Source organism: Myotis daubentonii, chromosome 9, assembly GCF_963259705.1.
Source record: "Myotis daubentonii chromosome 9, mMyoDau2.1, whole genome shotgun sequence".
Classification (NCBI taxonomy): domain Eukaryota; kingdom Metazoa; phylum Chordata; class Mammalia; order Chiroptera; family Vespertilionidae; genus Myotis; species Myotis daubentonii.
The window spans coordinates 39,810,414-39,826,807 of NC_081848.1; the positions used below are offsets into that span (position 1 = coordinate 39,810,414).

The window sequence follows — 16,394 nt, forward strand, 5'->3', positions numbered from 1 at the left end:
GGTCCCTCCGGCAGGTGGGGTCCCTCAGCCTGGCCTGTGTAGATCGGGCCGAAATCGGCTAACATCCCCTGAGAGGTCCCGGGTTGTGAGAGGGTGGCTCTCGGGTGACGCACCCCGGAATCGGGCTCCCTCCTCTCCGGTTCCGGGGTGTGTCACCCGAGAACCACCACTGCCAAGTCACTGCAGCTCAGCAGCTCCTGCTTTGAGCGTCTGCCCCCTGGTGGTCAGTGCAGTTGGATGGTCACTTAGCCTTTTATATATATAGATAGAATACAATTTATTATTGATTAGAATGGTCAACTTATAAAACTCTAAAATTCCAGTGAGCATGTTGCTATATCTCAGGTGATACCTATGTTATATTGAAGAAAGTAGTACTACTTGTTTTTTTAAAATACTCAACTATGTACATGTACCACAGCTTTGTTTAAATCACAGATTCTTAGGTCACCCTAACAATCTTGGTCTCTTGGGTAATGTTTTGTTTTTGATTTTTCAACCACAGTTTACATTCAGTACCATTCTGAGCCAGTTCCAGATGTACCACAAAGTGGCCAGAAAACCATGCACTCTACAGAGTGGTTCCCCACTGCCCTGAGTATCCACCTGGCCCTATACCCAGTTATCTCAACATTGTTGACTATAATGTCTTGGGTAATGTTTTATGTTGTTTTGCTCAAAGATAAGCAAACTAATAAATGAATTAAAAAGAATATATTCCCTGGCCAGGTGGCTCAGTTGATTGGAGCACTGTTCCATGCACCAAAAGGTTGCAGGTTTGATTCCCAGTCAGGGCACATACCTAGATTGTTATGGGGTGGAGGGGTGGAATGTACGGGAGGCAACCAGTTTGTATTTTTCTCTCACATCTATCTTTCTCTCCCCTTTCCTCTCTCTCTAAAGAAAAAAAAAAAATAATAATCATCATCATCATCCTTGGGTGAGAATTAAAAAAAAAAAGTACTTAAACATTTGTTCCTTGTTTGGACATTGTACTAAAAATTAAGACAATCAGCCCTGGCCTGGTGGTTCAGTTGGATGGAGCATCATCCCATAACAAAGGTTGCAGGTTCCATTCCTGGTCAGGGCACATATCTAGGCTGTAGGCTTGATCCCTGGTCAGAGCACATATGAGAGGCAACAGATCAATGTTTCTCTCTCACATCCATGTTTCCCTTTCCCTACCTCTCTAAAAAATCAATGAAAACATGTCCTCAGGTGAGGAAAGAAAAAAAAAAAGTGTATCAAAATCAAGTTTTGCTATTGTCATGGCTTTTAATAATGTCCTCAGAGTCAAGATAATGAGTTCACCCATGAGCATAAAATCATGGACCCCCAGCTTCACAAATGTTTCTTTTATGAAGAATCCAATCATCTCCATAAAATAAGCATAATTCTTCAACCAACCCACAAAAAACCTTACATATCTTAGTCCTCTCTATGTATACATATGTAAGTAAATATTTGACTCTATTAACATATGACTTAAATAACTGCAAAAATGTCATGCCTTCCATTTAATTGCTTATTCCAATAAAAGGAAAAACTTGATATTTATAGAATGCACTTTGGAAGCATGAACTTGCTTTCTATGATATTATACAAAGAAAGTAAGGCCTTGACATAATAATATATGTATAATGTTCATCACAGGATTGATAATGAACACAAAAAATTGTAAGCAACCTAAAACACTGTGTAGCCATTAAGCAGAGTGGAAGGGATATCAAAATACATTTAATGGAATAGAAAAATATTATATAAAAAAAGAGAAAAACTGATTATATTAGCTCTCAAATTAAATACACACACACACACACACACACACACACATAAACACACTTATACAAAGAAATGAATAGAAAAAGGAATGGACTGCAACATATACACTTAAATGTCAACACATTTCTCTGGATAATAAAAATTCTAAGTTTTTAATTTTCTTTGTACCTTTCTATATTTTCCAAATTCCCCACAATGAGGAAAAATGTCTCGCTTTTTAAAGTCTTCTATTCTTACAGCTAGACTTTTTAGTGTATTTTAAGAAAAGTATTCTTTCTTTGTTGGGAAATAGTGGTATGGGGTTGGGGTGTGTACAGACTCTAGAATCCAGCATCTATCTGCTCATGGGTGAAAGCAGAAACTGTCTAAATTCATCCAACCAGGCTTACCAGTTTACTATAAATAGACAGCTTAGAAGTGAAAACTAGTAATAAACTAATCTATAATCCTGATGTCACAGAGAACAAAAATAAAATAGGAGAACTACCTTTATAAAGGAAATTGATATGTAACATAAGGATCAGTTTAGAACAGTCAGAAATGAGGTAAGTTCTTTAGAATAAAAGTGTCAAACAGTGAGGCAGAGGTCCAGACAAAATGAGCTCCATGCAATAGAATTGTTTCAACTGTGTGCCAAATGTATCCTATAGTGCTGAAAATTTAAGAACTCTTCTCATGTATACCCATATATTTGAAACAGCAACTATGAGCCGCTTTATAGTTAAACAGAAAGGTGGGTAAAATGTATACATGATAAAATCTATAAATGTTATATCTGACCACCTCTTTGCTTCTAGAAAACTGTGCTTGCTTTGCATTGCTCTAACCTAGTACAAAAGCAGCTAAATCATAAACGTCTGAAAACAGAGGCCTTATAACATCTAAACATACCTTCCAGCTATATAGTACCATAAATTCATATATAAGTAAAGAAAAACACTTAAGAGTCATAAAAAGCTACATTTTTAAGAAATGTTTAACTGACTATGTATTCTATACTATTTAAAGATATTGTCAGGTAATACATTATAACGAGTTTTAACTGTGTTATTTAAAATAGCCTCTTAAAATCTGGAGTATGATAATTCTTTCCCTACTAGTTTCACCCTCCTCAGTGTAGCAAATGTTAGATTTTCCCACTTATACTTAAAAGTATAGCCAAAATTAACAGCTTTAAATATAGTACTTTATGCCAATACCATGCCCTGCTTTGCTTTTTTTTTTTTTTCCACTCCCTGGGTTATCAGCTACATCATATGACCGCCAGGAATGTCAATCCCTTCATTTTTAAAATGTTAGAACAATTCATCTCGGGCATACAAAATATGGCTAGTCTACAAAAATGGTGGACAGTTAAAGTCCACAGGGCTTGCTTGATCAAAGATTTTTTACATCATTTTAATTAAAAAAATAATAATAATTGAAGAGGTCAATGGGGGGGGAAGAAGACATATGTAATATTTTAAATAATAAAGAATTTAATATAAAATAAAAAACATTTATTGGTAAAAAAAATCCTATATAATAAAAGGCTAATATGCAAATCGTCCCCTTGACTGGGAGTTTGATCAGGGAGTGGGCTGGCCAACTGCCCATGGCCCCTCCCCCCAGCTGGCCTCACCCCCAATCAGGCCCCCGACCCCAATCAGGGGCAGGGCCAGGCAGCCTACCTCCCAAAGCCCCTCCCCCCCAGCCAGGCCCACCCCGCCCCAATCGGGGCAGGCCAGCCAGAACCCACCCATGCACAAATATGTGTAGTAGGCCTCTAGTAATAATAATAATCATTGAAAACAAAAACCATATTAACGTTTCACTTCAGAATCCACAACGCAAATTACTTCAGGAATTAATGAGCTCATAAAAATCCAGGTAAGAGTCCAAAATATCAACAATTAGCCTTCACTATCTAAGTAAAATATTTTTTAAAAGTAAACAGTCCTTGTAAGTGGTGAAAAGCAAAGATATTCAAATATTTTTATTTTTAATAAGCTAAAGTGACATTAGTAATTGAAATTATAAGTTATGGTTCCTCAAACACATTTAGATAAATAAATACTAGTTCTTCCAGTGTTTAGAATGTGTGATCTTGGAAGGTCAATTTCATCTCTGTAACCTTAAATCTGTATCTCTAAACTGGAGATGATGCCAACTATCTCAGAGTTATGAGGTCTAAATAGATGAATAGAAGAATATTTTATAATGAAAAAATCTCTATGCAAATGTAAGCCATAATCTTTCTACTCTGATTAAAAGCAATATTATTTTCTTTCTATTTTAAAATGATCAAAAACTTAATATGTGAAGATTTAATACTAGAACTAAAAAACTGATCGCTAAACATCAAGACTAAATAAAAGCTCTAGATTTCTAATCAGAAAACTGAGACCAAACAGAATCTTTCAACAGTTGAAATATGTTTCTTCCTCTTACTAATCACCTATATCTTGTACATATTTCAGAGATACCTACCAGAAACTATATTACTGCTAATTATCTTTCCCCCCAAGGTAGCTAATGATTTGGGTACTACTGTAATGATGCTACCACTCGTAGTTTTCACATAGGTTGCAGCTCCAGGGGTTGCAGCCATCCGACCTATGGATGGGCTCACTGTGGGCCGGGTATAGGTTGCCTGTGTGCCTGTAAAAAGGGAAAAGCCAAAAGAAAAACTTGTCAATGCTTACAGAAGAATGACAATTTATACAATTATTACTATAATTCAATGTAATCTACATTGCTTTAACTTGAAAATGGAATTTCAAGGTGTCAAGACTTAAGTAACAATTTACAGCCAGTTTTCAAAGCACCATACAAGAACTATAGCCAAGTCAATTTGAAACAATTTTACACATGAAATATTGTGATGTGTTGCATCAAATTACTAACCCCAGAAAAAGTTAACTAACTCTGTTCCTTCTCCCACTACCTTTCTTCCATTAGTTTTAAGCCCAAAAGAAACTTAATTGTCTTTCTTGCCAGAACATTTTAGCTATTTCTGTTATAGATTTTAAGGTGCATCTGTTTTATGCTGTCTCTGTGCCAAACCCAATGTCAGCATTCAGCAAATAAGGCAGTATTGTTTGCCTAAAATGTTATAAACTTTTACTGTTTTGTACTCTGCTACCCTGTAAATATATTTCCATCTTTTAAAGAATTATGCCATCATTTTACTAGAAATTAAAGATGCTGCTGCCAAGAATATTTCTTTTTAGCCTAAAAAGTTCACTATTTCCATATTTCCTTAACTTTAACTGACCTGTAAAGATATTTTTCTCAAAGGATCTTACACTCTTCCCCACTATTTCTATGATTTTTTCCTTTTCCTAAAGAGGAATTAAATACTAACCAAATGAGCCTGTTATAGTTTCCTACAAATCTGGTAACTCAGAAATCCCATTCCTAAACTAAGAACTATTTGTCTTGGAGAATGAAAATGACTAAAATAACACCTTCTTCAACTGAAAAAAAAAATGTTTCATGATAATTAGGTTCAGAGGTCACTGTGATAACCATTTTCAACAACCCCCTTCCCAAATAAATGATTTTAGCAAGTTATTCACCACTTAAAAATACAATCCCTATCCAAAAGAGGGAGGAACATTAAGTAGAATTAGTTTAAATTTACAAACATACATCTGAATCAGAAAAAAAAATTTAGTGCAAGGTAAATGTTATACAGATAGTTTGAATCAGTTAAATTATAACCAGGAAAAAATTCAAATTAAAGTGTTTGTCTTTTAAAAAAAGAAACACTCTAATATAGATACGTAAGTATAGACATATTATTTTTTGCTACCTTTCCATAACATAAGAAATCATATATACATAACATTAATATCTTTGTACCAAGTGGTAAAAAGTTTTGGGGGAAGTATGATAGATTTAATACAAGAATAATGATATCTCTAAAGCACAGGCTTTGCATAGAGACAGAAAGTAGAATAGCAGTTACCAAATCCTGGAAGAAGGTGAGACTAGTTACTATTTAATGCGTACAGAGTTTCAGTTTGGGAAGATGAAAAAGTTCTGGAGGTAGAGTGGTGATGGCTGCAAAATAATGTGAATGTACTCAATACTAACAAACTGCACACTTAAAAATGGTGAAAATAGTAAGCTTCATATTATGCATACTTTACCACAATTTTTGTTTGTAAAACACTGGGTTTGGAATCAAACAGATCTGGATTCAAATTCCAGTTCTGCCTTTTATTGACTATATGAACTTGGGCAAGTTGCTTAATGTCTCTTTTTGTCACTGAAAATGGAAATAATAGAGCCTAAGGGAGATTAAGTGCAATGTTTGTACAGACCTTTACATACTGGCCAATAGCTGATAGCTTATAAACTTCAGACAGGTATCATTTTACACTATCTAGATTCTATCATCTAAATACTGTCCATCCTCAAAAAAATTGGTAAGAGTTATGCAAATTTAAAATAATATCAATGAATAATTCTAATATTAATTAATAGTAATAGCTACTGAGCACTCTGCTGGAGACTTTACACACTTGATTTCATTTAATACTTACAATAACCTTAGGGCATAGGTATTATTATCCCATTTAAATAGACAAGGGAAAAGATTGAGGATGGTATTACTAAAATGTTCTACACACTTGTCCTGGCCAACGTGCTCAATGGTTAGTGTCAGCCCACGCACCAAAAGGTCCCAGATTTGATTCTGTTAAGGGCACATACCTGGGTTGCAGGTTCACTCCCTGACCCTGGTCAGGGCGCATGTGGGAGGCAACTGATCGATATGTCACTCTCACTTTGATGTTTCTCTCTCTCTCCTCCCCTCCCTTCTACTCTCTCTCAAAAATCAATAGAAAAAATATCTTTCGGTAAGGATTAACAAAAATAAACAAACAAACAAACAAACAAATAAATAAATAAATGTTCTGCGCTACTTCCTTGAGCGTAGCCTGGTTGCTCTCCTATCTAGGCATAATGTCATCCTGTGCCTCCCTCAGTCTGAGGAATGCTTACTACACTATAAGGTAATACAGACTCTCAACCTCATCAAAGTGAGATCCTTGTGAACTGGGGCTGCACTTTCATTTACTCAACAAATCCTTACTAATCACTTACAGAGCAGAACAGAGCGTGCTCTCTCTCTCTCTTTCTCTTTCTATAAATATGTGTGTGTGTGTGTGTGTGTGTGTGTGTATACATATAATAAAATAGACATGGTCCCTTATTTCCCTTATCCTTATGGGAGCTTATGATCTAATAAGGTGAACAATATTAAATAAATCAACAAGCAGTAGCTAAGTAAATAGAAATTGTAGTATGTGCTATGAAGGAAAAGTATAGATGACCATACCACAAAAATAGAAAGAACATTTTTTAGTTGGAGCGAAGTGGGAAGTCAAGAAAGGCCTCTTTGAAGAATTGTCTCAATAATATCTGTAACCCCAGTGTCAAACACAGAGAAATTACTCAATGAATATATAATGAATAAATAAACTAATGCTCAAGAAAACTTACCAGTGGGAGTGGTTACCAGTTTAGTTGTCATTATTGCACCATTACTACTAACCACCATAATAGGGGAATTGCTACTGGTAGGCAGAGTTGCTGTCACTGGTTTGGGTAAGATTTTACTTGGTTGAACTTGTTGTGTGATGATTTTAACACCTTTGAAAGAAGAAAGATAAATATCAGTACAAATTCTTTTTTAAAATACATATGCCTTATACCAACCCAAGAGGGCAGTAGTTATAAACATTTACTCCATTTACTCAATCTTGACTAAAGAGAAGCTTTAAAGTTCATGTGGATAAAAATTCTTCACCAACTTTTGTTTCTCAAATTCCCAATTTCTCATTCAAGAATACAATTAAAACATTATAGAAGCTATTGAATTCTTACAGAAAAACAATTGTTTTTCTTTTGTCTATGATATATAAGAGCTTTCAAACCAAACAGCTATTGGCCTGAACTTTTACAGACAAATAAACAATGCTTCATGCAGATGGACATGAAAGATTAGGATAAGAAGTCAAAAACAAATGTTAATGTAGCTTTTATATATTCCCAACTGCACCAAATAGTTTTCTAACCTCTTAAACTATAAAGGCTGTTGAAAACTATAAAGGAGCAAGAACATTTTCTTTTTGAACATTTATTTTTAAATTGATTGCTTTTTAAAAGTATTTTTAATAGCACACTTTGTCAAACACGTAATAAAGGATACATTATTATTGTACCTATAAAATATGCATTTGGACAAGAAGTTAAAGGCAATATGCAGAAATAAAATAAAAATATTAGGGTGGTGAGGTTATGATTCTTTTTTACATTTTTCAAAAATTTTACTTAAATGTTATAATTGTTGTATTGCCTTTCCAAATGTAAAATGTAAATATTTCATGATAACTACAACTTTAAATAACAATTGTTAACTGAGGAAGAAAAATTTTGGTAACATTTTTTCCTCCATAACTTTACTGAAATAATTCTGGAGTTGAATGTATTACACCAGGACTTTAATTTCATGGACTTGAATATACTGCCATAGACAACTAAAAATTGTATAACTTATTTGGATGGCAATTAGATCGAGACATTAGAAAACAAACAAATCTACTTATTTAATAGCATTAAATAAATTTAAATTTCTTACAGCCAACAAAGAAGTTAAAATTATGACATCTAAGCATAATTAGGCAAATTAATCTGACTCAGTTTGCTCATTTGAAATAAGTATACTGCTACTATATACCTTCTAGGGCTATGGTAAAGATTAAATAAATCAAAATTGTAAAGTGCCTAGTACATAACAAGAATTCAATAAATAAAGTATTATTATCAGAGAAATAAAGAAATCCTAATTATAGTAAATCATAAACAGTGAAGTTGGAGGGGAAAATTATTTTTAGTATTATCTCATTGGTGAATTACAATAACAATGCTTAAGGCACATAAAAGAAGTTTCCAAAGAAATAACCACAGAGGAAAATTTAAAAGGATCATAAGAGACTACTTTGCTCAGTCCTACAGATAAGTTGAAAATTTGGATGAAATAAATAATTTTCTAAAAAAATATTATTTATCAAAATTGACCTCAGAAAAGAGGTGTCTAAATAGGCAAATTTCCTTAAAATAAATATTTAAGAGCTCTTCCTCCATCACCAAAAAATAGCAGGCCCATAGCTGCACAAGATAATTCTACAGTCCTTTAAAAAGAAGGTAATTACAATGTCACAGATATGTATAGTATAGTATAGGGAATACAGTCCGTAATATTGTAATAACTATATATGGTGCCAGATGGATACTGGAAATATTGAGGGGAACACTTCATAAAGTATATGATTATCTAACCACTAAGCTGTACACCTGAAACTAATACAAAATAATACTGAATGTAAACTATAATTGAAAAAAATCATTCTGACATGGGATTTTGGCAAGAGATTATTAAATATGACACTGAAAAAAATGAGCAACAAAAGAAAATAATATGTATGAATTGGTCATCATTAAGATTAAATACTTTTGTGCTTCAAAAGACTTAATCAAGAAAGTGAAAAGACAACCCACAGAATGGGATAAAATACTTGCGAATCATACATTTGATAAGAGCTTAATATCCAAAATATGTATATTAAAAAAAACTCATACAACTCAATGATAAAAAGACAGCCCAATTAAAAAGTGGGCAAAAGATATAAATAGACATTTCTCCAAGGAAGATATATAAAGGGCCAAGAAGCACACGGAAAGATGCTCAACATCATTAGTTATCAGAGAAATGCAAATCAAATCCAAAATGAAATACCATTTCACACAAACTAGGATAGTTAGAATCAAAAAGTCAGAGAATGACAAGTATTGGGAAGGATGTAAAGAAACTGCTGATGGGAATGCAAAATGATGTAATCACTTTGGAAGACAGTTTAGCCGTTTCTCAAAGAATTAAACACAGAATTACCATATAACTCAACAATTCCACTCCTAGGAATACCCCGAAACTTACACATGAATACTTTCCACAGAATTATTCATAGCAGCCTTCATTAGAAATAATCCAAATATGTATCAATGGACAAATGGATAAACAAAATGTGAAATAAAATCTACACTAATAAAAGAGAAAAATGGTAATTGGCGTACGAGCTACCCTTTTCATTGGCTAATCAGGGCTATATGCAAATTAACTGCCAACTAAGATTGGCAGTTAACTGCCAACAAGATGGCGGTTAATTTGCATATGTAGGCACAATGCAGGGAGGCGAAAGGGAAAGCAGGAAGAAGCCCCCTGCCACTGACAGTGATCAGAAACCCAGGGGGGAGCTAAGAGCTGGGGGGCCCCCCAGCCATGATCGGAGAATCGGGCGCCTATTCCGCCCTGGCCAGTGATAGCAGGAAGTAGGGGTGGAGCCAGCGATGGGAGCTGGGCACGGTCGAAGCTGGCAGTCCCAGGAGCTAGGGGTCCCTTGCCTGGGCCTAAAGCGGAGCCCGCAATCGCGGGGCCGCTGCCGCTGCGGGTCCCCGCTGCCCGGGCCGGACGCCTCAGCCAGAGGCTTCCTGTAGGGGCAGGGGCGGAGCCCGCGCGATCGTGGCGCCCCCCGCTGCCACTGCAGGTCCCCTCTCCCCGGGCCGGACGCCTAGGCCAGAGGCATCAGGCCTGGGCAAGGGACCGATCCTGCGATTGGAGGGTGATGGGGGTCAACGCCTGAGGGCTCCCAGTATGTGAGAGGGGGCAGGCTGGGCTGAGGGACACTCCCCCTCCCCCACACCCACTGCACGAATTTCGTGCACCGGGCCCCTAGTTTACCTATAAAAAAGAATGAAGTACTAATACCTGGTATAACATGTATGAACCTTGAAAACATTAAGTGAAAAAAGCCAGTCACAAGAAAACCACACATTATATTATTACATTCATATGAAAATCCAGAAGAGTCTGCATGGTCTATAACATGTATAAAACTCTAACACCTGTGTCAACTGCATATGCACAAGCAAGAGGGGATAATAGGATGGCTTCCTTTGGTGGCTTTGTTGCATTATCAGATATAAATGATGTCCCTATGCCCTAGCCGGTTTGGCTCAATGGATAGAATGTCGGCCTGCAGACTGAGGGGTCCCAGGTTAGATTCCGGTCAAGGACATGTACCTTGGTTGCGGGCACATCACCAGTAGGGGGTGTGCAAGAGGCAACTGAGCGATATTTCTCACTCAGGGATGTTTCTAACTCTCTATCTCTCTCCCTTCCTCTCTGTAAGAAATCAGTAAAATATACTTTAAAAAAAGAAAAAAAAAGAAAATGACGTTCAAATTCTCTTTGGTCTTTGTTAAGCCGGAGAAATAATGGTGTCATTATTTAGCAATGACTTTACCAAGAATAAAGATTTGCCGGAATGTGTGCTCACAGACCTCTTCATGGCCACCATTGCTGTGAAATATATACTCAGTCTAACACCGTGTATCAGGTTACTGGCATTGAAGCACAGGACAGCAGTCTCGGACACACTGCACATGCCTTGAAGGAGATAAGGCGAATGAATGTTCTCAATGAAGTTTAACACCAGAGTGAAGAGAGGAGAAATCTCTAATGCCATTGATCAATATGTTACTGGAACCATTAGCAAGGATAAGACTTAGTAACATGGAAAGCACTGTGAGGAAGTCCCTGAATTATTAACCAAGGCAGAGAAGAACGAATGATTTAACAAACTTGGTGAAGTTTCTATCAGCTCTGAGCCTTCCTGCCTTTCAGGGAGCGGTGTGGCATATACTACTGCTCCCTCTAGTTCTGTCGCTGACAAGGTTGTGATTGAGGCCTGTGATGAACTGGTAATAATCCTCACTCACGAGTTGTTTCTTTCATCACTATGTCATCACACATTACTTTAAGGTTTGCTTATATGTGGGTGAAAAATAATGTGGGAAATTTTGAAAATACTTAAAACATTAATTCTGCATAATTTTTAAAAAAATACTTTATAAAAGAAATGTGGTATATAGATACCATAAAATATTATTCAGCCATGAGAAAGAAGGAAATCTTGTCATTTACAACATGAATGGCATTATGCTAAGTGAAATAAGTCAGAGAAACATAAACACTGTATTACCTCATTTATATATAGAATCTAAAACAAAACAAAACAAAAACTAACAGAGCTCACAGATATAAGAGAACAAGCAAGAGGTGAGAGGCTGGCTAAAATGGGTGAAGGTGGTAAAAGGAACAAACTTCCAGTTATAACATAAACTAGAAGCCTGGTGCACAACATTCGTTCACTGGAGCGGGGGGTGGGGGAGGGGGGGAGGGGTCCCTCAGCCTGGCCTGCGCCCTCTAGTGGTCTGGGACCCCTTGGGGGATGCCTGCCGAGGGGTCCTTAGTGCTGCCTCGGAGGTGGGAGAGACTACCGCCACCGCTGCTGCGCTCGCCAGCAGTGAACCCAGCTTCTGGCTGAGCAGCGCTCCACCTGTGGGAGCACACTGACCACCAGGGGGCAGCTCCTACACTGAGTGTCTGCCCCCGGTGGTCAGTGCACGTCATAGCGACCGCTTGTTCAGCCGTTTGGTCAATTTGCATATTAGCATTTTATTATATAGGACTAGAGGCCTGGTGCACAAAAATTTGTGCACTCGGGGAGGAGGGGGGTGCCCCTCAGCCCAGCCTGTGCCCTCTCACAGTCTGGGACCCCTCGGGAGATAACGACCTGCTGGCTTAGGCCTGCTCCCAGGTGGCAGAGGGCAGGCCCAATCCCTAGGTGCAGCCCCTGGTTGGGCTCAGAGCAGGGCCGATTGGGGAGTTGGGGCGCCACCCCCTGTCATGCACAGAGCAGGGTGGATTGGGAGGTTGCGATGCCACCCTCAGTCACGCTCAGGGTAGGGCCAATTGGGGGGTTGGGGCACCACCCCCTGTCACACTCAAGGCAGGGTTGATGGGGAGGTTGCGGCGCCACCCCCTGTCACGCACAGAGCAGGGCCCATCAGGGGGTTGGGGAGCTCCCCCGTCACGCACAGAGCAGGGCCGATCAGGGGGTTGGGGAGCTCCCCCGTGTCACGCACAGAGCAGGGCCCATCAGGGGATTGAGGAGCTCCCCCCTGTCACTCACAGAGTAGGGCCGATAGGGGAATTGGCGCACCGCCCCGTCACACACAGAGCACGGCGGATCAGGGGGTTGGGGCGCCGCCACTCTCACACTCAGGGCAGGGCCGATGGGGAGGTTATGGCTCTACCCTGTCACACACACAGCAGGGCCCGTGGGGTGGGGGGGTTTGGGGCACCGCACCCTGTCACACACACAGAAGGGCCGATCAGGGGGTTGGGGCATCGCACCCTGTCACACACAGAGCCGCAGGGCGATCAGGGGATTTGGGTGCTGCCCCGTCACGCTGATCCCGGTGCTGGGAGGCCTCACGGCTCCGCTGATCCCAGTGCTGGGAGGCATATTACCCTTTTACTATATAGAATAGAGGCCTGGTGCATGGGTGGAGGCTGGCTGGTTTGCCCTGAATGGTGTCCTGGATCAGGGTGGGGGTCCCCACTGGGGTGCCTGGCCAGCCTGGATGAGGGGATGATGACTGTTTGCAGCTGGTCACACCCCCTTCAGGGTGGGGGTCCCCACTGGGGTGCCTGGCCAGTCTGGGTGAGGGGCTGAGGGCTGTTTTCAGGCTGGGACTGAAGCTCCCAACTGCTCCTTTTTTTCTTTCTTTATTCTGGGCCAGCTTTAGCTCTGAGGCTTGGCTCCAGCTCTGAGGCCTCAGCTGCTGAAAGAAGGTATCTGGTTTGTTTAGGTTCTATAATCGAAACTCTGTATCAACTCCAGCTCTGAGATCCCAGCCCGCTGAAAGCTGGTTTCTGGGGTTTTGTTTAGCTTCTATTTCTGTAACTGTTTCAAACTGCAGGCTCCGAGGCCTGCAGCGGCAGGCGGGGAACGTTGGAGTCCTCCATCACAGAAGCAAGCAAGCCTCATGTTAGTTTCAAGCTGCCTGACTGCCGGCCGCCATCTTGGCTGGCAGTTAATTTGCATATTGCCCTGATTAGCCAATGGGAAGGGTAGCGGTTGTACGCCAATTACCATGTTTCTCTTTTATTAGATAGGATAAGTCCTGGGGATGTAATGTGCAGCATTGTGACTATAGCAAACAATACTGTACTGTATATTTGAAAGTTGCTAAGAAAGTAGATATCAAAAGTTATAAAAAAATAAGTTTGTAACTATGTGTGGTGATAGATATTAACTAACCACTTTGCAGCATTCAGGGATAGGGAAAAGGAGGTCTACAGTTGTTCAAATGGAAAATAATACAAGAATAAACTGTTTTGCACATTCACAACTGTAAATCTACTTTTGCCTACCCTTATACTAGTATACATAATCAAATCATTATGTTGTACACCTAAAACTAATACAATGTTATACAGCAATTACGTCAAAAAAATAAATGTTCCTATCAAAAAAAAATTAAATAGAAAATGTCAGATCTTCCAAATTACTGTTCTATCACCAAAGAAAGTCCAGATTCATTTGAGAAAAAAACACCCATTTTCCTTTCTTTTAAAGATAATAAGTATGTTCAGAGGTCTTTTAATTTCCCTGTGACTCAGCCTCCATCCTACCTGCCCTTCTATTCAATACTTTTATGATTTGACAACTTATAGTAATTGACGCCTACCTCTGAGTTCCCATTGTGCTGGAGATGCTCTCAAAAAACTACTAAATTGTTATCCTACAAACCACAAACTTCTTCATTGTACACAATCCTATATAATAAAAGGCTAATATGCAAATTGTCCCCTGGGAGTTCAACCAGGAGTTCGACCAGGGGGTGGGGCTGGCCAGCCAACTGCCCACAGCCTCGCCCCCCTACCCCAATTGGGGGCGGGGCCAGCTGGCCATCCACCTGCGGCCCCTCCCCCCAGCTGGCCCCAGGCCCTGATCAGGGCAGGCCGGCTGGACCTCACCCATGCACGAATTCGTGCACTGGGCCTCTAGTAGTCTATAATCTTAGCACCTCTTTTGCTCATGAAAATTGTGTCTTATTATTCATAAATAAGAACTGCCCTCTAACACACAACTCCCCCAGACTAATTTTTCAAGTGTTCACTTCCCATGACCCCAACAGGTCCCAGAGTATAATTCTAAAATATGGGTTTATTTCCTCAGCATTCTTTATCTCTCTTGAGAGTTCATTGAAAAAATAACAAAAGCCTCTTCCTGCTGTGCAAACTGCTTTTTATTCCTTTTCTATTTCCAAGCTCCAGTTCTTTCTATATAGGTATTTCCAACAGGAGGGTCTCAAAATACATTTTGAAATTTAAAAATCTGGTAATTGAGGAAACTATATATGGAAGTAAGTCCATATATATTAGTGGTATTCTGAGAGCTGGTGATAAGAGAAGGATTATAGTATCTTGTAAACATTTCCCAGTTACCTGATTCCTGTTTGATTTGAATTGTAGGCTTAATACCAGGTGGCAAAGGAGACTGCTGAGGCTGCTGTTGATGAGATACTGAAGAAGGCTGAGCCACCTGTTGCTGTGTCTGTTGCTGCACTTGATGTAACTGTTGCTTAGGAGACTGTTGATGCTGTTTAGGAAACTGTGCAAGAATCTGAGTTGGGGTACCCACTAAGTTTTTGGGGGAAGGAAGTCTGGTTGATGCCATTTTGATTGCTGATGTCGATACACCTGTAGAAGAGTGAGAAAAAAGAAAACTCAATAGTAAAGCATAATTAAGGTTACTTCTAGTTGTTGTAGTAGATATCACAAACTAGATAAATCAATAAGAGCAATAATTTATTAAGCACTCATTGTATGTCAGATATAATGTGTGATACTTTACGTATTAGATATTTAATCTCCAAACACTGCAAGGGAGGAGGCATCATTGCTTTCACACTAAAAAAAACAGATTTCCCTTGGTGAAGAGTTAACACAAAAGAAACAAAAATATCAAGCAGGATATTCTCAAACGTGTTTCTCAATAGATTTTCCATTAGAAAATATAAGTTCTTAAGTAATATAAAAGCAAAATAACTAAGTTTTAAATCTTATTTCTATTATATTTTTTAGGTTCTAGTGAGCCAATTTAAACAATTTAAACATGGCATGAAATAAAATAACTGCCCTGGCTGGTGTGGCTCAGTTAGTTGGATGTCATTCCATGCACCAAAAGGTTGTTGGTTTGATTCCCAGTCAGGGCACATGCCCGGGTTGTGGGCTCGATTCCCCGCCCAGTACGGGGTCTGCAGGAGGCAGCCAATTGATGTTCTGCTCTTACATCCATGTTTTTCTTTCTCACTCCCTCTCCCTGCTTCTCTCTCTAAAAAAATCAGTAAAAATATTTATAAATAAAATAATTCACAATGAAACATTTATCTTTTGAATTATTTAGCAAGGCAAAGTAGCTTTTCTTTATTTCGCTTCCAATAATCTATAAATTAAAGTCATTTCTTCAGAACTCTAACTGGGTCATTAAATAATACTATGAAGTTACAAGTGAGCATACTCAATATATCCAGAGCAAAATGATAATTCTGATGACTAAAGGTTGTAAGACATTTCTTTTCAGTGCAACACTAACATTAGCAAATGTGCATAGGTAAGGAGTACCAGTAACTTCAACTAAAGATCTATG

At 38.9% G+C, this 16,394-nt stretch overlaps 1 protein-coding gene across 8 annotated transcripts in view; it reads right to left on the reverse strand.

The window, feature by feature from the left end:
• Window positions 1-16,394, reverse strand: part of EMSY (EMSY transcriptional repressor, BRCA2 interacting) — an 85,749-nt gene that overhangs the window by 32,553 nt on the left and 36,802 nt on the right. For all 8 annotated transcript variants that reach the window (XM_059708390.1, XM_059708391.1, XM_059708387.1 and 5 more), the window contains 3 exons: window positions 15,191-15,445; window positions 7,276-7,425; window positions 4,252-4,422 (listed from right to left, as the gene is read on the reverse strand). In XM_059708390.1, coding sequence (XP_059564373.1) covers window positions 4,252-4,422; window positions 7,276-7,425; window positions 15,191-15,445 — 576 coding nt within the window. The remainder of the gene's footprint in view (window positions 1-4,251; window positions 4,423-7,275; window positions 7,426-15,190; window positions 15,446-16,394) is intronic.